At 49.9% G+C, this 27,053-nt stretch overlaps 3 protein-coding genes across 19 annotated transcripts; 2 read left to right on the forward strand and 1 right to left on the reverse strand.

The window, feature by feature from the left end:
* The first annotated feature begins 915 nt into the window (after positions 1 to 915).
* Positions 916 to 3,820, forward strand: GINS1 (GINS complex subunit 1). Its single transcript, NM_001012603.3, has 7 exons — positions 916 to 1,007; positions 1,082 to 1,146; positions 1,233 to 1,328; positions 1,532 to 1,622; positions 2,193 to 2,309; positions 3,033 to 3,107; positions 3,353 to 3,820. Exons 1-7 carry the CDS (start codon positions 933 to 935, stop codon positions 3,419 to 3,421), a joined length of 588 nt encoding a protein of 195 aa, NP_001012621.2. The 5' UTR covers positions 916 to 932; the 3' UTR covers positions 3,422 to 3,820.
* On the reverse strand, positions 2,433 to 20,220 carry NINL (ninein like). Of its 17 annotated transcripts, XM_046939549.1 has the most exons (18): positions 19,656 to 20,115; positions 18,373 to 18,520; positions 17,971 to 18,099; positions 17,746 to 17,883; positions 17,312 to 17,450; positions 15,994 to 16,104; positions 15,275 to 15,364; positions 14,757 to 14,765; positions 13,580 to 13,676; positions 12,977 to 13,044; positions 11,690 to 12,012; positions 8,922 to 8,973; positions 7,229 to 7,480; positions 6,655 to 6,867; positions 5,980 to 6,096; positions 5,649 to 5,888; positions 5,022 to 5,259; positions 2,433 to 3,086 (listed from the first exon to the last, which is right to left on the reverse strand). In XM_046939549.1, exons 3-16 carry the CDS (start codon positions 18,036 to 18,038, stop codon positions 5,700 to 5,702), a joined length of 1,866 nt encoding a protein of 621 aa, XP_046795505.1. In that variant the 5' UTR covers positions 18,039 to 18,099; positions 18,373 to 18,520; positions 19,656 to 20,115; the 3' UTR covers positions 2,433 to 3,086; positions 5,022 to 5,259; positions 5,649 to 5,699. The 17 variants fall into 17 exon arrangements, with proteins under 17 accessions (XP_046795505.1, XP_040554153.1, XP_040554152.1 ...); XM_040698219.2 differs by having other exon boundaries at positions 17,971 to 18,520; positions 20,069 to 20,115; XM_040698218.2 differs by having other exon boundaries at positions 17,971 to 18,520; positions 19,622 to 20,115.
* Positions 20,221 to 20,229: 9 nt separating this feature from the next.
* Positions 20,230 to 26,763, forward strand: EIF4A3 (eukaryotic translation initiation factor 4A3). The gene is made up of 12 exons (NM_001030649.2): positions 20,230 to 20,504; positions 20,628 to 20,700; positions 20,787 to 20,853; positions 21,516 to 21,578; positions 22,011 to 22,143; positions 23,412 to 23,492; positions 23,909 to 24,050; positions 24,809 to 24,947; positions 25,438 to 25,553; positions 26,037 to 26,144; positions 26,226 to 26,353; positions 26,558 to 26,763. The coding sequence occupies exons 1-12, from the start codon at positions 20,333 to 20,335 to the stop codon at positions 26,572 to 26,574; spliced, it is 1,239 nt and encodes a 412-aa protein (NP_001025820.1). The 5' UTR covers positions 20,230 to 20,332; the 3' UTR covers positions 26,575 to 26,763.
* The last annotated feature ends 290 nt before the right edge of the window (positions 26,764 to 27,053 follow it).

The following is a 27,053-nucleotide window of genomic DNA, read 5'->3' on the forward strand; positions in this document are numbered from 1 at the left end:
ATCTTTATGTTTTTTAACCTGGCAAAGAGCCGCCCCCCCCCAACCCCGACCGCCACCCCTGCTCGTGGCTCCTGTACCCAGTGGCTCCATGCAGCTGCAACTGGGTTGGGTGGAACTGGAGATGGATGGAACTGGGGGTGGGTGGAACTGGGGGTGGGTCAAACCGGGGACAGATGGAACTGGAGACGGGTTGAACTGGGGACAACGGATGGAACCGGGGGTGGATGGAATGGGGGATGGATGGAACTGGGGAAGGATGCTGATGGCTGCCATCCTTTCCAGCTCAGCAGGACGGGTTCCCGAAGCACCAGCACTGCCTGTGGGTGCCCAATGCTGCCAGCAGAAACCCATGAAACCGGAGAGACACACCTTTGGCAGTGAACGCACACAGCAGGACAGGGCTGGGTGCCCGGCCGCGGGCTGCCAGATGCACTGCCCACCTCCAGGAGCCCCCCGCTTCCTCATCCCCCATTGCCTCGGGTTTGGGCAACAGCTGGGGATGGGATGGGGACCAAAGGCAGAGGGAGCAGGATGGGCTGCGGGAGAGGCCAGCCTCGGGAAGGCCGTACAGAGGAGCGATGAAAACGGGCACAGCTTTCTCTTCTGAACTTTACATTGCTTATCGCATTTGTTCCAATTACAAATGCTGACTGCATTTGTTGCAGTTATAAAGTGCATTTTAAAGCGCAATTTAAGAACTCAATTCAAAAACGCAATTCAAGATGACTGTTTTTTATTTATTTATTTATTTATTTATTTATTTTTAATTGCCCTTTTTCACCGCATCGACCCCATTCCCAGCGTCGGAACCCCACCGACCCTTCCCGCCCCGCAGCACCGCCCCCGGGAGGTGCACACCCCCCGTTGGCCCCGCCCCCCGGCCCCCATTGGCTGCGGGGCAGCCAAGTTTCCCGCGCGCGCGCCACGGCGGCATGGCGGGGGAGCGGGCAGTCGGGCTGGTGCGGGAGCTGCAGAGCGCTGCGGGCGGGCGGCTGCCGCCTTTCCGGGTGAGTGCGGTGGGAGCGGGGCGAGGGGCGATGCGAGGACGGCCCGTCCTCACCGGGCGTGTGCGGTGCTGCAGGCGGAGGAGCTGCGGCAGACGCTGGAGGAGATGCGGACGCTGTACGAGAGGAACCAGGCGGATGTGTGAGTGCCGCGGTGGGGCGTTTGGGGGGGGGGCGCGGAGCTCTGCCCTATAACGCCGCCCTGTAACGGGCCTCCCCATCCGCCAGGTCTGAAGCGAAGTCGGGGCGGACGGATCTGATTTTCCTCATCCGGTTTCGGCACTGTTGCCTGCTCCGCAACCAGCGCTGCATCGTGGCCTACCTGTGAGTGCTGCGTGCTGAGGCCCCCGCCTGCACTGCCTCTGGCTTCCTTCTCTGCTCGAGAAGTTCCAACTCATAAACGGGCCAAAAACGGCATCCTTCAAAGGCAGGAGGGTGGCCTAAGCAGAGCTTTTGCCCTGTGCTCTGAGGGCAAACCGATGCAGCATCAGCAGAGATGCTGTGTTTGCCACTCGTGTCTCCCCCAGGTATGACCGGCTGCTGCGCATCCGGGCGCTCCGGTGGGAGTATGGAAGCATCCTGCCCAACACCATCCAGTTCCACATGGCGGCCGAGGAAGTGAGTCAGTGCTTTTCATCTGCTTCCCTCTTTCCTTCTCAGCATTCCCTCACTCCTCACAAATGGTCGTTTAGTACAGTCACAACAGCGTAACCTCTTCTTCCTCCACTGTAAGCTTGAGACACTTGATGTGCCTTACTCTAAATACCAGTTTCCTTCTTTATGCCTGAAGGATGCAATCTCAAATGCACGGTAAGTACCGCTAACGCATGACCATTTCAAGGATCATCACCTTCAACAGATCAGACTCACAGCCCACATAACTTTGTTCATAGAACTATAAAGACTGGAAAGCTCAATAAGGTCATCTAGTGTGACCATCCTAACCTCCACATGCTGCTCTCAAATGCTGGCCCTAGACTGAAGCACAGAGCTGCTGGTGGTGCTGTCAGTATGTTTGCTAGCCCAAATCCAGGCTGCCCTGTGCCCAGGATAGATTTTTTCCCTTTAGAAGAACTTGTGCTCACAAGGAGAGCTCTGACAGCACAAACCAGATCTCATCCATCAGGAACATGTCCTTCAGCATGAGCTGGGCGGCTTTGCCTGAGGGACCGCTGTTGGCATCTGCAGGTGGAGTGGTTCAATCGGTACAAGAAGTCCCTGGCTACCTACATGAGGTCAGTGGGAGGAGAGGAGGGACTGGACCTTACACAGGACATAAAGCCTCCTAAAAGCCTGTACATCGAAGTAAGTGCAAGAGTGCTGGCTTCTGCCTGTGAACAAAGTATGCTGAAAAATGCATGAGCAGTCTGCAGGGAATGGGCACAGTAGTGGTGAGTGGTCTGAATGGCAGTGAGAAGTTCCTGTGGCATGGATTTTGTAGGAATTTAATTCTTCTAAAGACCCCCTTCAGATCAACTAGAAACCTTGTTCTCTCTTAAGCGTTGTTCCCTAGGTGTTGGTGCTTTCTTGTCATTGTTTTAAATAGATTTTCACAGATCAGACTATAAATCATTTTATGCCATTGATACAACAAAACAAAAGCAAGTGGAAAATCATTTCAGTCAGTAGCTGAAGTGCTCTGCTCTCTTAGAAAGAATACATCCAGGCAATCAGCCTGCTCTTTAGAACTGTTTCACAGTTAACAGACTGATGTTTTCTGCTACACGTGTGGGGAGGTTCTAGAAATGCTGCTGTTATGCAGCACTGCTCTTCCCGTGGTCTCTGGAGTGCCTGCTTTGCCCACTGGTGCTTCCTGCTGCAGGCAGAGGCATGAAGAGAACATCAGGTAGGGCCCCCAGACTATGGGGTCCATCTGGTTTTGTATTTTGGGGTCAGGGCTGTGTGAGGTGGGTAGGAATGTGTCCACACTTCATACACACGCTCCAGAACTCTTGCGTCAGCAGTGATGTCTGATATTTTCTGTGGGAGGTGTGCTGATGCAGCCACAGCTGCCCTTCTGCTTCCCAGGTGCGGTGTTTGAGAGACTACGGAGAATTTGAGATCGATGATGGCACCACCGTCCTGTTGAAGAAGAACAGCCAGGTATCTATGACATGAAAGCAAGGTCTTAAATCCTCTCCTGTTCTTTTCCTTCCCTTTCACTCTCGTGACATAGCCCTGTTCATCCCAGCTTCACAGCATGTCACAGTTCCTCCACATGTGTGCCGCAAGCTGTCTGCGTGCCCCAGGACTGCACTGCCTGATCTGTGAGGCAGCAGAACTGGCTGTGTAATAACTAATGCAGTCTGCCTGTCTTTCAGGGAAAATCTGTCTGTGTTTCTTTGCAGCACTTCTTGCCCCGCTGGAAATGTGAGCAGTTAATCAGACAAGGAGTCCTGGAGCACATTCTGTCGTAAGCATTCAGGACAGGAGGGACAGACAGCCTTTGCTTGGTGGTGTGTGCAATGGGAAGAGAACCCCGGTGTGTGCAGGACTTGAGCCACCTCAGTATTTCAGAGCACCTTTCAACTCTTCATAACACCTTGACGTGAAGATCAGCTCTGAGCTTATAAAGTATGCCAACCACATTGGCCAGCACTTCACGACCAGAGGGTGCGAGCAGTAACAAAGTGTGCCTGAGAGTCCTGCAGTGGGTGGAGGGATGTTTGTAAGCCCCACAGCTACAAGCAGGGTTTGTGAATGCAGTTTTGCTTGGAGCAGTTCTTTGTGCCTTGGGAAGTAAGAGACTGACCAGCTGTGCCCTGGGAGAGCTCCACTGCTGCCAAATAAAAAACTGTTTCAGCTTTCAATGTTAAGAGCTCTTCAAGAGTCAATGTTATGTTTGTTAAATGCTCTCTGTCCTGGCTCTTTTGTTCAACCCAGCTTGACTGTGCAGGGGGATGCTCAGGTGATTGTTAGGTGTCTCAGTGAACTTCAAGCATCAAGACAGCTCCAAGAGTTCCTTTCTGGGGCTAGGCACAAAGCCTTGCCTCCTCTCAGAAGCATATGAATGTGGTTTCTTAGGCTGGTGAGTGAACAACCACTGCAGGCTGGGTCAGAGGTCTGGCCCAGGTTTCTCCCAGCATGCTTGTGCTGTGCCTCAGGTTTCTGTGTGGACACACTTTCCCCAAAGCACTGGTCACTATTTGGAAGAGGGGTGGGAGAGGGAGCAGAAGGTTCTAAAGGTTTTGTATGAACAAAACGGATGAGACTGAGAAGTTGCTTTCCCTATGGTTTTCTTAGTGGAGCTGCTCACTTTTGAATAGTGGCTGAGGCAGTACTTCCAAAAACATAAGCTCCAGGTAAGACCACAGGTTTTCCTGGCCTGACAGTAAGAATACAAGCAGAGAAGTGCCTGAGCACTGCTGCACCCAGGCTCAGCCAGGGAACACCCCTGAGCTAACCCTAGCTCATATTTTGCCACCCTGTGTGGGCTTTCATCCTTACCAGCTTCCCCAGTAGCCCCACTCTTTAGGGCTTTCCCAAGACAAGAGAAGTCTCTGCTGTCCTCCACCACAACAGGAAAATCACCCGCAGACCTGAGGCCTTTTCAGTCAGCCCTCTCCTGGAGTTGTTGTCCCTGTCCTGGCCCTTGTAGGAAGGGGGCTGGAGAGCCTCCCTGTACTGCCAGGCTCTAGGAGTTAAGAGCTAATTTATTTCCACTTATTTTCATGTCAACAGCTTGATCTATGTTGAAGCCCTTTTGCCTGCATTGACTGTCAGCCTCTGTGTCACCACACTGTTGCAGTCAGGCTTGTTTAGGCTTCCTCCTGCAGCAGCCACCACGGTCCCTTGAGAATCACAGGAGTCCTTTCACAGCCTGGCACAGAGCAAGGCAGGGGTGTCATGACAATGATGTGCAGAGGGTAACACCCTGGGCTGATCAATATATCTGATATTTGCTCATGTGAATGCTTAGCTTTGTGCCATTTTAGAAAGCTTATTTTGGTAAGAGAAGTACTCCTTGCCAGTGTGTGAGGACTTAACAAGGAAGGCAAGATGCTGCGCTTTACTCACCATATTTCCTGGTCTAATCAGAGGAAGTGTAGTAAGGACAGCTTGCTGAAGTATGGTGCTGCACAGGGGGCACGAGCCCTGCCCCAAGCCTTGGAGATTCCCATCTGAAGAGAACTCTTCCCTCAGATGCTCTGATCTGCTTACGGCAGAGGCAACGACCCACCTACAGGTTAGTTTGGATCCGAGGCTCAGGCTTTAGGAAACTTCAGGCTCAGAGTTTCCTAGAGCCCAAGAGGAACTGTAGGGAAGGGAGGAAAAAAAAAGTTCAACAATAGTTGTAGGAGACACCTGAAATTGAGAGGAGGCTGGAGATGGCAGGAAGTACTGGTGCCACAATACAGCTTTCTGCTCGGAGTACACCAGATGCAGGAACCTGCAGCTCCCTCTGCCCTGACTTTCCAGATGCAGGCAGCTGCTGGGGGATGGCTGCCCTGAGACAACAGCACCCACTGCCACTGGGACCAGCACCAAAGATGGTGTTTTCAACAAGAAAATTAAACTACCCACAGGACTAGCTTCCTTGCAGGACTAGCTTCTCCATTTTCTACTTTCTAGCCAGGAAAATCCTGGCGAGATCAGGGAGGACAAAGCTGATTGCCCAGCCCAGCCAGATTTCTCCTTTCTCACCTGACAAACCTCAGCCAGGCTCAGGAGCAAAGCTGCCACAGCGATGCTCCATCATGCACTCAGAGATGCTGGTGTGATTTTTTCAATGAGCTTCTTCAAGGCCAAGGCCTGCTCCTCCAGCATGTGGTTCTTCTTCTCGATGCTCATCTGCTTCAGTTCAGCTGCCTGCAGGGCCATTGCAAACCCTCTGTTTTCTTCACGGAGATCTTTAATCAGCAGTTTGTTCCTGGAGAGTTGGGCCTGTGGTACAGACAGGAGGCTTAAGGTTCAGTATCCCTCCATGGAAGTCCCAGCCCAGCAGACGAGTGGCACCAGCGCTTCCTGCACTCACCTGTGCATCCTTGAGGCGAGCTGCCCCATCTGCTAGCACAGCCTCAGCACTCCTCAGGTCACACTGCAACCCCTCTGCCTGCTCTACAGCCGCCTGCAGCAGGCGCTCATGTTCTTCCTTCAGCAGGAAACAAAAGCCTGATGTTATGTTGGGCTGTCCCAGCAGCCACCAGGTCCCCAGCACACTCCCTGAAGCGTGAATGGGGGAGCAGTGGAGGTGTTGCAAGATGCAAAAGAGCAGGACAGGGAGTGCTTAAGAGCAGCGCAGCCTTCCCTAGTTCAGCACCAGTCTGTTTTAAAACCCAACACCTTGTTGACGTGGTGCCCTACATTTCAAGCCAGTCTACTCTGTGCGTGTCCATGTAGAGGGCTCAAGCTTTCTTTCCATAGCCTAAGCCAACATAAAGTGTCTCTCTAAATGGTTCCTGCCCTCTAGGCACAAGGTATCTGGTCTGAGGTAGACGAATAGGAGTGGAGTGTACTCCTCATCAAGCACAGGGTGGTGACAACATTCATGAGGAATGAAAACTGCAGCTGGAATTTGAAGATCAACTGCATTTTCCAGGTACAGAATCCTCCACCCAATCCTCCGGTGACCTTGACCACAGCTCCATTCTAGGCTGGTAGAGCTCCCTCTTTGGTACCTTTGACAGAACTCCTGCAGCTCCCTGCTTACCTGGGTCCTGACCAGCTGCCTGCATGCCTGCTCAGCCTGCTGCTGGAGGTTTGCCTGGAGCTGCTGAACCCGGCACTGTTCCTCTCTCAAGCTGGCTTGCAGCTGTTCAAACTGTTTCCTTGGCACCACGTTGTTCAGCTGTGCCTTGACCTGCTGCAGCTGCAGTGCATGCTGAGTCTGAGCTAGACTCAGGCTTGCTTTGGCTTCAAAGAGCTGCAACAGAGAAAGGTCGCCAGTTACAGCTTTGTGCCAGCAATAGGACAGGTTGAAGGTGTGCTGCACATAAAGGGAGGGGTTAAGCAGCACACTCAGCCCCTCCCACCCCCCCAGGTCTCATGTCAGCATGGCCACAGCAGACCAGTAGAATCATGACAGTGATGCTTGACAGGCAGCCTGCAAAGCCACGGATGGACAGTGCTGGGAGCTGCAAAAGGGTGATTCCTTTGTCACCCTTGAAGAGGACAGTCTTTTCTGCCTGGGGAAGGTGTTCAATACAGCCCTAAGCGGGGACACACCAACATCACAGGGACCACTCAGCTGCCTGCTACTTTGTTGCTGACCAAACTGCACCTACTTCCTCCTCTGATGCCTCAAGCTGCTGTCGGAGCAGCTCTATCTCTGACCAACACGCTGCATGCTGCTGGCAGTGCTTCAGCCTCACGGCCATCTCAACTCCTTGTAGTTGCTCGGCTTCCAGGAGCCCCTGGTTCTGCAGCTCGATGGACCCAGTGCTGGTGCTGCGGCCAGCCTCGTGCTCCGGAAGCTCCCGACTCAGCTGACTCACCTTGGTGTTCGGCTGGGAGCCCTCCAGCTTGCTCTTCCCACTCTGTAAATAAAATAAAATAAAATAAAAACATGCACAAAGTGTTGCAGGGGGAATATTAGCAGAAACTGGGTTCCCACTGGGTCCCTACATAGGAACGCTGCTGTCACCACAGGACCTTGTGTGCATCCACAACAAGTGTCCTCGTTTTCCAGCCTGAACAAAGCCAAGGAGCCAAAACAGCCTCATGGTTAGGAACACCTACAGATTACAACCCTGGAAGAGGTTGCTGGGGAAGGAAGAGAGAGGGGGGTCCAGAGTCTGACAGTAGAGCCGTGTAACAGAAGTATTAAGATTGGCATCAGTGCAGTATGAGTGGGCTATCATAATGGAACAAGGGCTACAAATGCAACCTCCACTGACACCCAAGGACACCATCCCCATGACGTTCCCAGGACATTGCACCCTCAGCAGCAATGCTGAGCAACGTGCAGTTTCTGTGGTTAACGCGTCAGCAGGAAGCCTGCATCTATCAGCAGGGTGGCAATACATCTCATGCCCCCCTCATTCCTGTTAGCTTCCCAGGAAAACAGGTAACAGACACAGCTTTCTTCCAATGGAGGAAAAGCATGCAGTGTACCTGGGGCCTAAGGCTTATGGAAGCAATGGTCAGGAAAGGACCACCCTGTTGCAGATGATGGCCCTGTAGTGGAAATGCTAAGTCAGGGCCTGAAGCAGTGACTGAACACCTGGTGGGAAGGCAGGGCCAACCCAAGGGAGCTCAGGTGCATGCAATGTTCCTGAGTAACCAGAAGAGGTGGAACCAGGATCCACCCCTTCCCAGACCTCATTTAAGGGTCAGCAGTGAGAGCAAGGGGGATCACGCTGGAGATCCCTACCTGCTGGAAGCCTTCCAAAGGTAAGCAGATTTTCTTCCTTCATTTCTGCATCTAGGGCTGCTGCATTTGTACTTGTTCTCATTTGCTGCAGCCTAGGATTGTGCCACCCTGCTGTTATTGCTGTACTTTCCATCACGTTATAGCACTACAATGTTACAGCCCCAAACAGTGAAAAAGGTATTTCCAGAGAACAGCTTGCAGTTATTAGCCAGGAAGAATCCCAGAAACAGGTTGAGGACTTCAAAACCTGGCATCTTCAATCACACAAGTATTCTGACCAAGCCTTTTCCACACACTTGTTCCCAGGCTTGGGAGCACGTGTGTTTGAGACAGAAGCTCAGGGAATGCGTGCAAGTACTTAAAACCAAACTTTTTAGAGACTTATTAAGTATCACCTTTCCCTTCTGCAAAGACCTTCACAGGCTTTTGTCACACATCCTTTCCCTCCTTGATATTGTTATAAAACAAAGCTGTTTCTTCCAAGTAAGACTAGATTTGGATGTTGGAGACCAGATACTTGCATCTTCTTCTATAGGCCCATGCAGTTTTCTTCCTCCTAAACCCCATGGCCAAGAGTCTGTCAGTTAGAGTTAATGGCTTCTTACCGACTTCTTCAGCTCTTCTTCCCTCTCTCTGCTCAACTTGCTCATGTGTTTCCTGTCAAAGAGAGGGATACAATTGTTTCATGACAGAAAGCAGCAAACACAACCCCTGTTTTGGGGACCCACACAGCTGATCTTGGTCTGCAAAAGGAGACAAACCAGGCCAAAACAGACATGGTCCTGAACTGATTCCAGAGTGGGTGGGTGCCTTTGCCCCACAGGTGTCTCAGCCCAGTTCAGGGCAGAGAGGTGGGAACACCTGAAGTCCTACAACAGTGTTAGAGACCTAAAAATCAGAGTACGAAGTACAGAGGGAAAGACAGCTTAGCAGACTGTTGCTATTACTGAAAGATGGTGGGACCATGTGAGGACAGGAAGAACTAAAGAATTCTGAGAAATAATCATCCAGTAGCTCAAGCAGAATGTGTAGGGAGAATCAAAAAACTGTCAAAGGTGGAGAAAGAGTAGTAGGTCTTGATGGAAGGAAAACAGAATAAGGACACAGAGCATCAGACCCTGAATTTATGTAGCTTCCAGCTGACTAAAATCAGTTTGCAAACCTGTTGACTTGGTCCATCAAGACAAATCTCAGCTTCACTGCAGGATAACCAGGTGGCAAGCACAACACCTGAGTGCAATAAGGCCATGTCTGGAAAAGTCAGCTTGTTTGTGATTTTATAGTGCTGGGGGTGATGGCTGCTATGAGACCAAATGCAAGGAAACCTCTCAGCCTCATTGACTTTCCCTCCCTACTGCTACTCTTAGCCTCCCATGAGGCCACAAATACTGGCATCTGCTGAAAGGCAGCTCAGCCCTGTGTTAAACAGCACAGTACTACCAACAGTTAATGCTAACCTCTTGGTCTCCACAGGCTCCATATGCCTCAGTGGAGAAGAGCATGGGAGAAGAGCCCATCTAGCTCAATACGGAAGACAGCACTGCAGTTTTTGGCACTGAACGTGAGAGGCAGAGGAGCCGAGCAGGGAAGTTCTTGCTCTACTCCCCAAGCAAGCAAGGAGTACTAGTGCACTGCCTAGTGTTTGCTCCCCCTGCTTGGCAGGATGCTCCACACAGCAGCCGCTCTCTGAGTCAGTTTCACATCAGGATTCACATGCTGTTCTTCCTGTGGAATCTCCAACACCCACATACAGCTGTACAAGGCAGAGGAGACAAGTGCACAGTCAGCCAGGGCCACGTGAGCACATCCCAGCTCTCTGACCACACTCCCCCAGTTAGGAAAAGATGTGGGGGCAGCAAGACAGAACATAGCTGCTGTCAGTGTCCTGGACCAACATGTGAAGCAGCCCTGTGTTACAACAAGGCATCCAGTCTTCTTTTGCTGCCGCAGCACTCGGTTCTGCAAATTGCCTGAGTGCTCAAACCCACCACTCTCTTGAGGTCTGAGGATCATTTTCCAGCTACTGCACAATGTCTTTGAGCTGCATCAGCTGCAGCTTCAGCCTGTTCCTCTCCCTCTGCAGCTCCATTTTGACAGCCTGACTGTCATGTTTCCCCCTGTGCTGCTATGTTGCTCTACCTCCCTCCAGATCACATTATGTCCTGACATCCTGCTGCCTCTGCTGGGTGAAGGCAAATCTATCTTTGCTCTCTCTGTTTCCTTCCCAAGCACAGCCCCTTGCCTATCAAGATTTTGTTTCTCCATGACAAGTGCATTCAGCTTTGGATCCAGCTTCTGGATTGAGCGGTCCATTTGCTGCAACAGACATCTGCACCAACCCATCAAAACACCCTCCATTTCTTCTCTATTCCTTTGATGCTGAGGTTGCAACGGGAGTTTCTGGTCTATCTACTTCCCTGCTCTTGGTTACATTCAACCTCTGCATCTCTCCTAATGATAACTAACATCTCTCTGACCTGGATTTGATAGCGCACATGGCAGCTGCAGCTTGAAAAGCTCAACCAGCCCTGGAACTCATTTTTGCTGGAGAAATAATACAGTTTTCCTTAGGTTACAAAACTACTAAATATTACAGCAAGCTCCCACACCGCTGTGCACTTTTAAAACAGACTGTGCCCTAAAACAGAGAGCATCCTGGAGAAGTCATCCACCTGCATACTGTGAAAGGAGTCTCAGATGCTGAAAAGAGGCAGTGAAGAACGCAAAGGGACAGCAAGGCAAAAGGAAACTGGGGACAGTGGTGGGGTGCACAGGGAAGCAGGATGGGGCAGGCATGAACAGTTTCCTCCGCACTGTTCCTGTTCTTTCCTCTTTAGTCTCTTTCACAAAGCCAGTCTGACCCCTGGGAAGGTTGCAGAATTGGCAGCACAAGCACAGGGAAAGAAGGATGATCACCTATTCGGAGATAACCTTACTTTTCTGTAAGTTGGTTTGTTTTGGCCAAACAGAGAAATTTAAACCACCTTTTGTTGCTTTTGAGACAGCAGACTGCGATGATCTAGCAAGTTTGCTAAAGGACCAAGAAAGAGAAATGTAATACGAAAACACTGATTAAAAACTGTTCTGTTTCCCTCTCTGTTGTTAGGTACAGCTTTTGCTGGGCACTTCCTCTCACACAGCTGTAGAACACAAAGGGAAAACTGAAGTCTTCACATAAAAGCAGTCATGTAAGAGGAGTTTGGATGTCTCACCTCAGACTGCTGTATCCCCACCCTACTGCCTAGATCTTTTTCCCCAGGTTGAAGAAGCTCTCCAGCCACATAAGAAATCTCCCCAGTCCATTCTGGTATGGGCAGGGGATGTATTTACCCCTTATCACCCACTTAGACCCAAAAAAAGAACAACACCATACCTGAGGCTCCCTCTGTTCCTGCACTGTGTTCTCAGCTCTCCTCCTTCCTGGTTCAGCTGCTGCCTTGGATGGCCTATGTCCTTGGTGTGCTGAAGTTCAATCCTGACCAGCTCCATCTCAGACCTTTCCTCCAGCCCCAGGCTCTGCACAGGTTTTTGCTCTTTCATGACATCAGTTACTGCCTGGTACTTTGCAACTGTTTCTTTCGGGTCTTCTTTCTTGTCTTCCACCTTGCTCATCTCAGCCTTGAAGCTCTCCTTGCTGTCCTTCTCTCTTTTTAAGTTTTTCCTCATTAGCTCCAGTTCCTCCTCATTGTAGTTTACCTGTTGGAAAGAAACAAGGTTTGGACATCAGCACTGTGCTCCTGAGGGCCCCCCTCTCCTTTGGTAACTGACTCAAACCACTCTAATGGTTCCTCTCAGCAGGGGACACTCTCGACGTTTCTGCTCCCTACTAAGCTCAGGACAATAATCAGTTGCACATAGCAGCCTTTAAGAAGCAAACATCAATGGGTCCCAGTTTTCCAAGCTGTCAGCACACCTCTCTCTTTCTCCTTGTTTGCAGCACTGGGACTCCGCAGAGAAAGGAGAGGCACCATCTCTACACTCCTCCATCCTTCCTCCACCCTGCAGAGCAGTCCCTTGCCCTACAGGTGGCAGTGAGGAGCTGCTGCTCTCCACAGCTCCCTCCAAAAACCACAAAAGCCAGGGTGGGATTAGCATAAAGGAGGCAGAAGGTCTGCAAGCAGCTTTGTGCTCCTTGAACTGTCCGTCATCTGTGTGGCAGTTTAGGATTTACAGTTGCAGTGCTGCAGTGGAAACCAACAAGAATGCATGACCTCTGGTTCAGCAGAAAAAGAAGTGAAGGTGGAAATTGATCCCCATTGGTCCCTTCCAACTCAGGATAGTCTATCCTGCTGCTGTCTAGAGGGCTGGGCTCACGCTGTCACCTTAGTGCAAGCAGGTTAAAAGTGTGCTGGAAGCCCAGGGAGACAGAGCTCTGGTAATATCCATGCTCTCAGGAGACACACTGCTGCTTCTCCTCTTGGTCCTTGCACTGATTTTACAAGGACAATGCAAAGTAGAGATAATCTCTAGTTCCACCTAAGAAGCAACACTCACATGCAACTTCTGCAAGGTGACAGAGTCATTCACAAAGCTTTTGCCTGTCCATGAGGGGTTTGCATCTTCCTAACTGCTAAAATGGGCATGGGAATACAGATTTCCCACCTCCATTCACCAAGCAGCTGTGCAGAGAACTCAGGACATCAACCCCCACAACTCTCACCTTGGTTTCCAGCTGCACCTTCAGGTCCTGCAGCTGTTCTTGGAGCGGCTGTGTTGTGATTGACATCTCTGTGAACACAGAAATGTGAACCAGATGGGTGGGAGAAGGACACATTGGGAAGAAGATGCACTATGAGGACAGGCTTGGGTCCACTGCCCTTGTGCTTGATACTTAGGATTGCCCCACACTGTGAAGTGCCAGAGTCTGGTCCTCTGGCTCTCTAGTCCAACCCCTGTTCAGAGAAAGACTATCACTAAAGCTAAATCCCCCCCATTAATAGGGCAACCAATCCCAAGTTGTTCTTTCCTAATGCTCAGCTTGAACCTCCAATCCCACTTTATTATACTGTGTTTCCTCACCACTCTCTACAGTGAAAATCTGCCTGTTCATTCCCAGCTGCCAAGTCCTCATGTTGCTGTCACAAGCTCACACCTTGGAAGCACCTTTCTCTCTCCTTCACCATCCATCGTTCCCTTCTTCCCTTGCATGGCTGCCCAGTGCCACAACCAGGAGCAGCCACTCTACACTCCCACTACCCCCATCACCACAAAACCTTGCTCTTGCCAAACAGACAGAGATGCCCCAAACCCTCCTGCATTTTACCTCCAGCCAGCAGCCCTCTCTCAGCCCTGCCCTCCTGCAGCTGGAGACGCAGCTCTTCCAGCTCTCTCTGCAGCATGTCATTCTGGTCCCACAGCACCTGAGGCAGAGACAGGCCACGATACAGCTGTGAAGCTTCCCAAGACTGGGACGGAATGTTCCCAGGTTGCAGAGAGAACAAAATGAGGTGAGGAGGTGCTGATCCCTTGGGAAGCACTGCATGAGACAGGTCCCACTGCCTGCTTAGAGCAGAGAGCTCCAAAGCCAGCACAGGAGTTTATCCAGATGATGCTGTCATCACCCCACAGCAAAGAGTCTCACAGATGAACATCATGCTGAGCAATGAGCCACTTCCATGCAGGTACCTGGATCTGGGAACCCATTTGTTTCACTTTACATTCTGAATCCTACACCCCATGCAAGAGCATGTGAGGAATCCTGCCCTCCGTCCACTTTGAGTTGACATCTAATTTCATCCTATATGCTGCTCTATCCAGAGAATGAATGGGCTGCATGAGAATACGAGCTAGGGAACTTCCAGAAATCCAAACTAACAAATATTACTACGCAGATCTAGAAAAGTTTGCTTAATCTCCATTCTAAACAGAAGAGCAGACAGGAGGACAGAGGCTGCCAGCATTCGGGACTCAGCACCCAGCTGGGTGCCTCACATGGCAGGATGAAGCCAAAGGCATCTCCATCCAGCTGCATCTGCATCAACAACACTGGGACAGCTCAGCCCTACGAAGAATTACAGCACCAAGCATCTTCAGCCCTCTGGTGCCACCTGGAGCACTGCTATATTGAAGAGTGCTTCAGCATGTTTGCCTTTAGCTACAGCTTCAAGAGGAGCTATCTGCTGAATCCATCCAATGGCTTTGCTGCAGATGCACAGATTTCAGCCTCTGCTGAAGAGATCTGGTAAGTCACCATCTCTACCTGATGGTGCTCCATAATCACACATGGCACTTGGAAACACAGACAGTGCAATAAACACAGGACACTGCACACTCAGGAGCCAACACAGAGGACACCCAGCACTTGACAGAGGTGTCAGAGGCTGTGCTCACATCCCAAAGTGCCAAAGCTCTGGGCAGCAGCACAGTGCTGAGAAGGAGGTGCAACACACACAACACCAATGCCTGGACCATGCACACACCAAGCACCTGGATAGGCTTACCTTGACTCTCTAGCAGAGTCCAGTAATTTTGTAGGGGTTGTGAAGCAGGGAACAGGAAAAGAAAGGAAAAAACAAAAAAAGTAGAAGAATTTAGCTGATGGCATGCATTCCAAAGGAGCACAGCTTCCTCTTTCTATTCAAGAGTAAATACCTTACAGGAGAGCCTGGAGCGGTCAGCCTATATATAACAAACTACATGATTCCCACACGAAGCACTCTGTGGCTACAGGGTAGCAGGAAGGGTGAAATTTACAACCCACCCCTACTCCCCTCGCCTGGCAGGGGAACCAACACACAGCATTGCATGCTGTGGGAGCAAGGAGTTAGGTTCCTTTACTAGGGGCATAGCTGTGCCCTGCCTCCTGCCAAAGGGTGCTGAGCAAGGCAAGAAGGAAACCCACGCCTTCACACTTTGTTCGCCACTCCCATTCCTCTGCCCCAGACTGCAGCACCCAACAGATGTGCAGATGACAGCTGTATGTTTATGACAGCATTGCTGGATTGCTGCCCACTTTTACCTGGCATTGCCGCTCGTATTCCAGCACAATCTCTGCAAAGTATTTGCCATGGTTCAGGAGCTCTGGCTTGTGGGGCTCCTCCTGGTCCAGCTGCACAAGCACAGGGAAACACTGCTCGTCAAGGAAATTGTCACCTCTCCAAGTGGAGAGCCAAAAGCTCTACAAAATCACTGGAGTCACAGTCCTAAAGCCCGAGATTCAGAAGAAGGGGTCCTGCTGGCACCAGTGGGATGGGTCAAGTGCAGAAAGAGGGGAAAGAACATCCTTCTCCTTAAGTTAGAGACACCTATAGCTACAGACAGGCTGGCTTCCCTAAACCAGGTACCGAGAACACTGACTCATTTCTTTCCCAGATCCATTTCACCATGCTCCTCACTGGAGGGGAAGCTTCAACTACTAATACTGACAAGAACAAAGCCTTTATTCAATACTTGTTAAGAAGAATTTTTTTGAACATCCAATTCTCTCTTGAAAACTTCAGATTTGTAGAGTTTTCTACACTTGTGAAGTTCCTCCTTTCAAACTCTGAAAGGCCCAAACTAAAACACAGTAATTCTTCTTTCCAGGTTGCCATTAATATGCAGGAGAATTCAAAGTGGGGCGGGGGGGTAACACAACAGCTGAGCTGCAATAAACCAAATTTCAAAAAAAAATAGTTCAGCCTTTCAAAGAGATCTTCAGAAGACCCCACTTAACCACAATACAGAAACAAAGGCTACCTTGTCCTTCACAACGAGGCTGAGCTCTTTCTGAAGCTCCAACACCAGCTTCTCAGAGGCTGTCAGTTTCTCACCCATCTCCATGACTTTGTTTTGCAGCTGTGTGTTCTCCTGCAGTAAAAACAGAGAAGATTCTCTTTGTGTTGTGGGTCCTCAAGCTGCAGGAAGAGTTTATCAGTTACGGGCCTTCAGTGGGAAGCTGTGGAACTACTAGCACATCAGCATGCTGATCACAGCACTGCCCACAGGAAACCCCACTTTGGGCAGGGCAGTGCTGACACATGCCACATGGGCTAGGGTTTGGCTCAACTCTCCAAATGACAAAGGCATAGGTATTATAGAATAAGAGCTAGACAGCCCTGCAGGCTTGTCTCTATCTCTGCTTCACAAAACTACCTGTCTGTGCCAGTATGTTGAGAAGACAGAGTCCTCCCTGATCAACCAGTAACCTTCTGTGATGGTATAACTACATCAACAGACGAGGGAAGAGCCACTGATGTCATCTATCCAGACTTCTCTCCAAATTGGAAAGAAAAGGATTTGATGGGTGGACTGTTCAATGGAGAGGGAATTGGTTACAAGATCATACTCAGAGAGTGGTGGTCAATGGCTCCATGCCTGAATAGAGATCAGTCTGGAGAAGACAAGGCTCTGGGGAGACCTGGTAGTGGCATTTCAGTATCTAAAGGGGGGCTATAAGAAAGAAGGGGACAGACTCTCTTGTAGGGTCTGCTGTGATAAGGACAAGGGGAAATGGCTTCAAACTAAAAGAGAGGAGACTTAGATTGGATAAAAGAAAAAAGGGTATTTTTTTTTTACAATGAGGATAGGGAAGCACTGGCACAGGTTGCCCAGAGATATGGTAGATACCCCATCCTTGGAGACATTCAACGTAAGGCAGAACTGGGCTCTGAGCAATCTGATCTAGCTGCAGATGTCCCTGTTCATTGCAGGAGGGTTGGAAGAGATGACCTTTAAAGGTCCCATCCAACTCAAATGATTTGAAGATAATATCTCAGGCACAGGGATACCTTTGTCTCTGCTACTATATGTTCTCCACACAATTTTAGCCTCAGCCATCAGTTCAGGTGTCACTAAGGGCCGAATCACTCTCAACAGACTGCATAAGGGTTCAATAATGTCCTGCCAGCAAATAAGATCCTTCTTCTAATTGTGCAGTACAGGTGTGACTCAAGGCTTCTCCTTAAAATCCTGCCCTTCCTAGCAAAAGCAAGACAGGCTATCCGGCCTCATCACCACTTCTGCTTTGATTCCTCTGAAGGAGTGAAGACATTTAATTCAGGGCAGTTTTACTTACCTTCATCATGAGGTTCAGTCTCCCACGAAGAGTGGCCTCTTTGCCCTGGAGGAACTGTGCATCAGCCTGCAGCTTCACTTGATGGTTGATGGCTTGCTGCAAAAGCAGCTCTTTCGCCTCCATTTCAGTCTGAACATCTCTGGAACAGATAAGCAACACGTCTGGGGGCAGCTGAAACATACTCTGAGATTACTGTGAGCCCCAGGCATCCATGCTCATCCCACAAAAAGCAGAAGAGAAGAACTTGTTTAGAGGGATACTGGCAGCATAAGTGAAGTGCACACAAGTTAAGGGGTCTTCAGGGACTTCTCTGCCACACACACAATGTCCAAACAAGTGAGAGATTCAGAAAGGGAGAGTGGGATAGAAGGGAGAGGCGGTGGGCACCCACAGGAAAACCATTTTCCCCGTTCAACCAAAAGAACCCTTCCTACTTGAGCTTGCTCTGGCTATGCTTGAGGGCGATGTACTGCTTGTCCAACTCCCTGCTGAGCTGCAGGCAGTGTCTCTCTGCTTTCTCTAAGTCCAGTCTGGCCTTGTCCCTCTCCCTGGAGATTTGCCACACCTGGCTTCTGCAGGCACAGTAAGCGGTGCATTCAGAGACACCTCTTGCAGTCCAATGAAGGCCCTCTACCCCTCATGAGGAGCAGCACCCTTACTTGAGGCACTGGAGTTTGTATGCATAGGAGGCGACGGCTGCATGCTGAAGCCCACTCCTTGAGACCATGAGTGCACTGTTCAAGGCTGCAGGCAGCTCTGCCTGGCTCCTCTGTGCTGCTACTTGGTCTCTAAAACAGAAATGCTGAGTAAAATCACTTTTCCTCTCTTCCAACAATGCTTCCATGGTTACATCACCAGACTGCTCTCAAGAGACAGCCTCCCATTTCAAAAAGCCTTAGGTTAACATCCACCCCAGACTTTCCCCAGCCCTGGGATGGCCAGATCTCACCCTCCCATCACAAACCTGCCCGCAAGCACTTCCTCCACCCCAGACAGATGCTTGCTAGAAGGTCTCATTGCTTACTTCACCCGCCACCACCAGACATGGCAATGCTAAGCACCTTGAGGATCTCCTGAGTTATTCCAGGGCTCAGATGGCAATGACAAATTCAGGCTTGGCAAACCTAGTGCAGTTGCTAGTGCTGGAGAAGAGATATGGGCTTATGCAGCTTGGCAGGAAGGATGGACTGCTTCTCTGCTCGCTCTCCTCTGACACCAAGGAAAAAAAAAAAGCAACAGTTAAGTCAGTGAGGCAAAACTGGCAGAGAAAAACTGCTATCTTTCAAAACCACAATTCCAGGGATCCCACTGATATTGGATAAAGTTCTAAAAACAACACCAAGCTGCCAGAAGGCAGCTTGTTGATGTCCTTGTAGATGTCCTAAGCCACCTCTAAGGCAGCCTGCCATAAGGAGAGAGCTGGAAGTCACAGACCAAGCACTTTGGTCTCCCTTCTAACCGATGAAAACTCAGTGTCCACAGAAAGACCAACTCTGAAAGTTATACAGCATCAGAGGGTCATCTGAAAGCTGCCAAGACAGCCGATACTCGTTCGATCTAGAAGCTACAACTGGGCTGAGGTCAGCTTAGCCCTTCCTGCCTCAAAGCTAAGTGAGATTCAGCCAAGTTGACTCACAAGAACTTGATTGCCAGAAAGCCAACACAGAGTTGGTAACACCTCCAAGAGCACCACTTTCATTTCAGGTTTGGAGGAAGCCTTTCCTTTTCCACTTTAGTGCATTAAAGCATTTCAAATGCATCTGCAACTGCTTTGTCAGTCCTTGGGACTAAAAGCACAATGAAGAAACAATTTACACCAAACAAGGAAAACATGGATGAACGAAAGAGGGTGATGACCTCAGTTACGAGATGCGCAGTAACGTCAGTGTTTCTGAAGCCAATATTAGAACCGGGGTGATTTGTCCCTTTTACTTTGTCCCCCAGTAAAGAGACGAGACTGAACAGCTCCCTTTTCTTCTGCACCGTTGTCTCACCCGCTTGTACTCCAGTAGCTCCCAAGGGCATTTCAGGCACTACACAGTGGTTAAGGTCAGGCCGTCTTCTCCAAGGAACAAGCAGAAAACTCTCACCAACTCAACAAGCCAAGTAATGTCTATTAAATCAGCCCTCTGTGAACAGCACCTTCGCCTGAATTGTTCTCAGCAGAACCCATTCTTTAGCAGTTTTGTTTTATTTTGGGGTGGAGGGAAACAGAGATGTGATAGCTGGACTTGTGTCTGGATTCCCTCCAGAATGTTGCAGAAACATCAGACATGAACTGCCCTACCTACAGAACTGACAAGGACTTACGGCTCCTTATTCAAAGCTAATGGAGATCAATCATCTCTGAGAAGCTGCAGATGAAGGCCACGAATCACGGTCTTCATCACAAAGAGCGTTTCCCGCCTTTCAGCTCACCACACGAAGCGCCAGCCGCCTCAGGAGCGTTAGAGATCTGTGTGCTCTGCAGAGAGAAGGCGGCGTGGCCGAACAAAGCGATGTGCAGCTCCTCAGAGCTCACCCTGCAGCGCCCGGCCTCGCTTCATTCAGCGGACACACCGACACCGCAGACTTTGCTCGTGAGGCGATACGGAGCCAACGGCCACTCGGTCTCCTGGCGCTACCCAGTGCGTGCCGGGCCAGCAGGCGGCCTTTACCCGGCAGAATAACACCACACGCCCATACCGACACCGGCCCATAGCACTACGCCCATCCCTACCCGGACCTACGGCCCCACAGCGCATGCACGCGGCTCACCTACGACACGCTCCTACCGCGCATGCGCACGCCGCTCTCCCCCGCCCACCCCTCCGTCGCGCATGCGCCAGCACCCCCGCCACCCCGCCACGCATGCGCACGCCTCGCCCCGCCCCATCCACCCGCCCACCGCGCATGCGCGCACCGCGCCCACCACCTCCGTCGGGATTCCCGCGCATGCGCGGCGGCCCGTTCTCTGCGTGTGTGGCGGCCGCGCCATCGTCGTTGTGCGCGGGTAGGGCGGCGGCAAGGCCTGACTGAGCCATGTCGGGGTCCGCGGGCTCCGGCGGCACCACCGGCTCGGCGCGGAAGCGGATCATGAAGGAGGAAGACATGACGAAGGTGGAGTTCGAGACGAGCGAGGAGGTGGACGTGACGCCCACTTTCGACACTATGGGGCTGCGGGAGGACCTGCTGCGCGGCATCTACGCTTACGGTGCGCGGCGGGGCGGCCGCGGGGAGGGAGGGGGGGGAGAGGGCGGGGGTGAGGGAAATGGCGGCGGCGATGAGGGGCGGCGCGCATGCGCGGCGGCGCGCTGTAACGGCCGTGTCCCCGCAGGGTTCGAGAAGCCGTCGGCCATCCAGCAGAGAGCCATCAAGCAGATCATCAAGGGCCGCGACGTGATCGCGCAGTACGTGGGCGGGGGGGGCGGGCTGTGGGGCCGGGCTGGACGGCTCCTCCGGAAAGCCAGAGCCTTCACCGCACCTCTGTTCTCAGGTCACAGTCGGGAACGGGGAAAACAGCGACGTTCTCCATCTCTGTGCTGCAGTGCCTGGACATACAGGTAGTCCACGCGCTGAAAACGTCTGTTGTCTTTATGTGAGGGTGGTGAGGCGCTGGCACGGGGTGCCCAGAGGCTGTGGATGCCCTCACCAGAGGCGTTCGAGGCCAGGCTGGATGGGGCTGTGAGCAACCCGGTCTACAGGGAGGTATCCCTGCCTATAGCAGGGGTTGGGACGAGGTGGTCTGAAAGGTCCCTTCCAACACAAACCATTCTGTGATTCTATGACTGCTTTCATTGGAGGGCTGAATCAATTTCTCAGCAGTCAGAATTGTGCTCAGACAGCTCTGAGAGCCTCGTGGATCCATGTGAACAGCTGGCACACATTGCGTGGTCAGACACAGGCTTCTGACTGAGGAGTGTTTGACAGGCATTCTGAACAAGAAGCTCAGCTGTGCTCAGCAATTGGGTGAAAAAAACAAGCTGTCCAGTGAAGAGCTGCTCAAGCACAGTCTTGTAACTTAACATAAGGGGCTATAAATGTGTAAGCGCTCCATGCGGGAGCAGCTTTCTAGGTGTACCAACGCTTGCAAACCCATACGTTTTAGCACAAAATTGTACAATTGATCCTTCAAATGTGACAGTTCAGGGTACTGTGGGCTCTGTTCTGTTTGTTACTGCTTGCACTGTGCTTGCTATGTGATTAACTGCCATGTGATTGACAGGTTCGCGAGACCCAGGCACTGATCTTAGCACCAACTCGAGAGCTGGCTGTGCAGATTCAGAAGGTAGGAATGTCTAAATCACTGCCTGTAAAGTATTTATAAGGACTGGTGCAGATTCTCAGTGTCCCCCAGAAGAGCTATAAGTGCAGCTTCTGCTTTTCTTCATTAAGAAATCCTAATGAAGGGCTATTTTTCCCATCTATGTTGTATTCGTTCTTCCTTACGTGACAGGTTAGTTAGCAGTCTAATGTTTTATATATTCTTACCTGCATTTCTCAGTACAGTACTCTTTAAAAGTAGTTGTGATCCCTGGGAAATAACCAAATCCCCAGCCTTTGAAAGCTTGCCATTGAGGAGGTGTGGAGAACAACAGAAAAAGTCTTTATGCTTTTATCTCTAGAAAAATACCATGTGGCTATTCAGCCCTACGTGACTTAATAAATAACAAATTTCATGAGAGCTCGGTTGATTAATTCATTATTTATGTCAAAATAGGGTCTTCTTGCTCTGGGAGACTACATGAATGTCCAGTGTCACGCCTGCATCGGGGGGACCAATGTGGGTGAAGATATCCGAAAGCTGGATTACGGGCAGCATGTTGTTGCTGGCACTCCAGGCCGGGTGTTTGGTAAGGTGTGGGAGGCTGCATGCCTCCACATTCACACTTCAGTTGAACCATGGGACCATCCCACAAATGTAATGCATTTAGATTTGAAATAGCACAGAAACTACGTTTATCACGGTACCATTAATGGATACAGTGATGAAGAGCAACAAAGTGTAAATTTACTGTAGTGGTAGCTGGAAGAGATGAGAGAGAAAACATTGGGGAAAGAATTAGGATTTTCTGTTCATACTTTGCTTTTCATTAACAAAGTGGTTCTTTACATTGTAGCACAGCAAACAATATTTTTAATGGTGGTAGTATTGCAATCCTGGGATTATCTCAGTGTTGTGGTAGAGATAGGAGCTGGATGTGGTTAAATGTCAAAACAAGAAACATAGAATGCCCATGTAAAAAGTCTGTCTCCTTCGTGCTTATAAGCTCCTTTCCACCACTGGAAGGCTGCAGTGAGGTCTCTCTGGAGCCTTCTCTCTTCTGTGTCTGCTTCCTTATAGTCAACTAAATAGTCCAGCCTTCAAATCCATCTCTCGCCCACGTAGGGATAAAGATTAGGCCCGTATTTTCTCTGTACTGACCCTCATTAGCTCTTTGTCAAATCAGTGCACGTGCAACTTCATTATCTAGTTCCACAACATGACAGTTTTTGTATTTACTGTTACTGACAGTAGGTACAGGGATGGAGTCAGCCTTCAAGCACCTAACTCATGGATTTCTGAAACAGAGCAGTACTTTGTTCTCCCAGTAGTACGTATTCATATAACACAGAGCTATTCTCCAGAGACAAAAATAACTAATAGCATCAACCACAAAGCAACTTTGTAGCTGCTAAACTGGGTGGCTCTGAACAACTCTTAGTGCAAATAGTTTTGTCACAGGATGAAGGAATTACACAAAGCCATGGGCTCCTTCAAACAGGAAGTAGATTTGCCCGCTGGACACGAGGTAGCACGTTGCATTTCTGGCATCCAGCTGCAGTTGCTATGTGAGACTGATTTACTTGCGTGCAGTTAGCAAACAGCATCCCACAGCTTGGACTCAGCTTCCCTGTAGCCTGTGCTTCCTTAGCTGGGCAGCAGAGACAGACCCCTGATTGCAGGGTTGGGGAACACTGTGGCACTTGGCTGTGCTTTTCCATCACCAAACACCAGTCTCTGTTGGCAACAGGGGAAGTGCCAGTCCCTCCTCCAGTGAAATGCACTGTCAGCAGCTGGGAGCAGTGTAGACTCGCTTGCTTTCTGAGCCTTTTCATCTTACAAAGTGAAATCTTACAGATATGATCCGGCGACGAAGTTTAAGGACTCGTGCTATCAAAATGCTGGTTTTGGATGAAGCAGATGAAATGCTCAACAAAGGTGAAATATTTATCTCCCTTGTACTTCTCTCTCCTCACCTCTTTGAGATTCTGATATCGTCCCAGTTAGTAGTCCAGCTTCTAAAAACAACTGGTTTTTATCAAAGCTAGGCAATCACAGTTACATGCTGTGGGAAGCAACTTAATATGCTTTGCCTAATTTAGTTATCATGTCCTTTTCAGTAGTTACAAATTCTAGAGTGTTGCTTTCTGTACTGTGCAACACAGCCATGTCATGCTGGCTTAGGGAGAACTGGGGAGAGATGACCAATGGGTGACACTGGCTGTATGATAAACACACTCAGTGTTCTTCTTATAGCGTAGGCCTGATGCTGAATTCCAGCTTAAACTGAAAGCAAAGGATATTCAGGAGAAAGATGTGCTAACTTCCCAGTGCTACTTGATTTCCTTTTGCAGGTTTCAAGGAGCAGATTTATGATGTGTACAGATATTTACCTCCAGCTACACAGGTGGTGCTGATCAGTGCCACTTTGCCTCATGAAATTCTGGAGATGACCAACAAATTCATGACAGACCCCATTCGCATCTTAGTGAAACGGTGAGTGAGTTTTCCTGGGAGGAACAATCCTTGTCTTACTTACGTTCCTTCTCAGCGCTGCAGTTTGAGTAGGTATTTACAGACATCCTCATGTTGCACTTTGCAGCAGAGGCCAGCTTGTCTCTCTGACTTTATCCTTATCCATTTCTGTTTGCTGCTGCTCAGTCTGACTTCCCTCATCCTTCCAGGTATAGTAATCTCTTCTCCTGGAAATCTGTCTTTCATTCCTACTCAATTCCTGTGCTCCTCCATTGGACTTTTGTAGGTGTCTTCCATTGATACTATAGAGTATGGCTAGAAAGCTTAAAGCTGATTGATCCTGAAGGCCCTAGATGCACAGCTTATGTATGGCATTGCAACAGGTCCTTATGCACTGGAGCTCAGCACGTGTCAAGAGGCGTAAGCGTAGGCAGCCTGGCTGGAATGGCCTCATCCTTGCCTGGTCTCTTACATTGCCCCAGTTACCTCACTTCAGTCTTTTTGCCCAGATGCTTGCATATAAAAGCAAGAACAGAAATGTTTCCCTTTGAAGTTGTCTACCTAGAGCAGAGAGGGTGCTAAGTTCAAGCCTCTGTTGCGCGGGTCATGTTTGAAGCCTTTCTTAGAGCAGTCTTCTCCAGGGACTTCACAGAGGAACTTGAGTGTAGACCCAGCAATCCAGAGCACTTGAGACAGACACATGAGCATTCAGCCCTTTTAACTGCATTGTATGCACTCACCTACTTGCAGTGCCTTAAAGCTGTTCTTCTTTCCTACAGTGATGAATTGACCCTCGAAGGAATCAAGCAGTTTTTTGTGGCTGTGGAGAGGGAAGAATGGAAGTTCGACACCTTGTGCGATCTCTACGACACGCTCACTATCACCCAGGCTGTCATCTTCTGTAACACCAAGAGAAAGGTACAGCAGCCACGAGCTGGGCACGTTATTTCACTTGCAGAGAGCAACACAGGGGAAAATGCTGGACCAAACCAAAGTGTCTGGTTGTTTCCCTGGTTGAGAATTGTCTAGTAAGAACAGCAGTTAAATATATCTTTAGGAGATGCCTAATGTAGATGGCAAGTTACAGGCAGACCTGATATAGTTGGCACCAACTGCCTCTTTAGACTAGTAGGACTGATAAGGTAAGAATGCGCTTATTGGTTGTAATTCCTAAAAGAAAATCACTCTGAATAAATGCCCTTAATTCCTTTCCTTTCAGGGTTCATGGAACCCTGTCATATAGATGATGCCCTGCAAGGACTATTTAGTTCCTTCAACTCCAAAACTCTTGTTAAAAGTCTCTCTCAGTCCTTACCAGCATCTATGTGCAAACGTTCTCTGAACAGAACTAACACTTTTGGCTGGCATGAGCAGATAGCTAACACAGGCTGCTCGGCTGTACACACAGGTAGACTGGCTCACAGAGAAAATGAGAGAAGCCAACTTCACTGTTTCATCCATGCATGGGGACATGCCACAGAAGGAGAGAGAGTCCATCATGAAAGAATTCAGATCTGGTGCAAGGTAAGTGATTTCAACAGTGTTACTTACAATATTGCTGCCTAAGGCAGGAGGTCTTACAGTGCCTCAAAGGAACCAGTCCCAGAAGCCTTTGAACCCTCCCTTCTCCCAAGGTCTTGTTCCTGATTTAGTTTGAAAATCGGAATTCTTGATTCCTACCCATCCCTTTGTAGTATCTCAGAGATGGGAGATGGCCACTGCCCAAGGAGGGATGCTCATACTGTTAAGCATAGAATTATCCCCGTGTGTTTTGCTGAGGAGACTGGAAATGGGTGCATTTAAAATAAGGAATTAAAATGTAAGACCAGAGCTGGCTTTGCACTATCTCGCCACAGAAGTTTGGTGGTTCTGCATGGGACCAGCTTTCCTAGCAGCACGCTCATGGAGGTGCAGTGGGGAGGGCAGAACAGCAGGTGTTTCCAGCACTGGGCAGCCCGACTCCTCAGCTCACATATACACTCAGTGACCGTCCCCTTCTCTTTGCAGCCGAGTCCTTATTTCAACAGATGTTTGGGCTAGAGGTCTGGATGTGCCTCAGGTATCTCTGATCATTAATTACGACTTACCCAACAACAGAGAACTGTACATACACAGGTAAGCTCGGTGTTCACATTAGGGAACACGGCTGGATTACCCTTCCCCAGAGCAGCTTCATTCTTTCTCCCGCCTCTGCAGAATTGGCCGCTCAGGCCGATATGGCCGAAAAGGTGTAGCTATCAACTTCGTGAAGAATGACGACATCCGCATCCTCAGAGACATTGAGCAGTACTACTCCACCCAGATAGATGAGATGCCCATGAACGGTGAGTGCAGGCCTGCCTCAGGCTGCTGCTGCCCTCCTCTGTGTGGGTGTTGGTGCGCTGTATCTGAAAGAAAGGAGCGATGCTTTGTTTTGCCACATGCTTGGTTCCCAACCACAACCCCTCTTCTCCTTCCCCTTCCTCCTGGGCCACAGCTCTCGGCACGCTTAGTGCATACTTATATTTTCTTATTCTCTCTCTTTTCAGTTGCTGATCTTATCTGAAGGTCTGCGTTCACGAGGGAGTTGTACTCACCATACTTTTCCTTAGGCTCCGTAATTATGTTTTGGACCCACCTCCATTTGTCATACTGCTGGTCATATGTTCTTGAGTTGGGGTTGCAGTTGGGAACTTGTGTAAATAATGTCTTTTCTCCTACCCATGTTTTTCAATAAAAGTGAAATTTTACCATATCCTGTGCCCGATTTCTTTAACCCAAAATAGTAACAGGCAGAGTTTTGAGGTAGTGCCATGATTTGACAATATGTAGGTTCATAAAATAAGTTTCCTGTTCTCCACCCCTTATAGTTGCTGCACCACGTTAGCTGGCCCATCACCCCACATTATCTGCTGGCTCAGACCCTCCCCTGCACACATCAGCACTGACCTCGAGACAATAACCTATCCAATAACCAGTGTTCAAGGCCTCTTTAGTCTCCACACAGTTCACACGGGTCTCAGTGGCCCTTAGTCTCTGTAATAG

This window comes from Gallus gallus, chromosome 3, assembly GCF_016699485.2.
Source record: "Gallus gallus isolate bGalGal1 chromosome 3, bGalGal1.mat.broiler.GRCg7b, whole genome shotgun sequence".
Classification (NCBI taxonomy): Eukaryota; Metazoa; Chordata; class Aves; order Galliformes; family Phasianidae; genus Gallus; species Gallus gallus.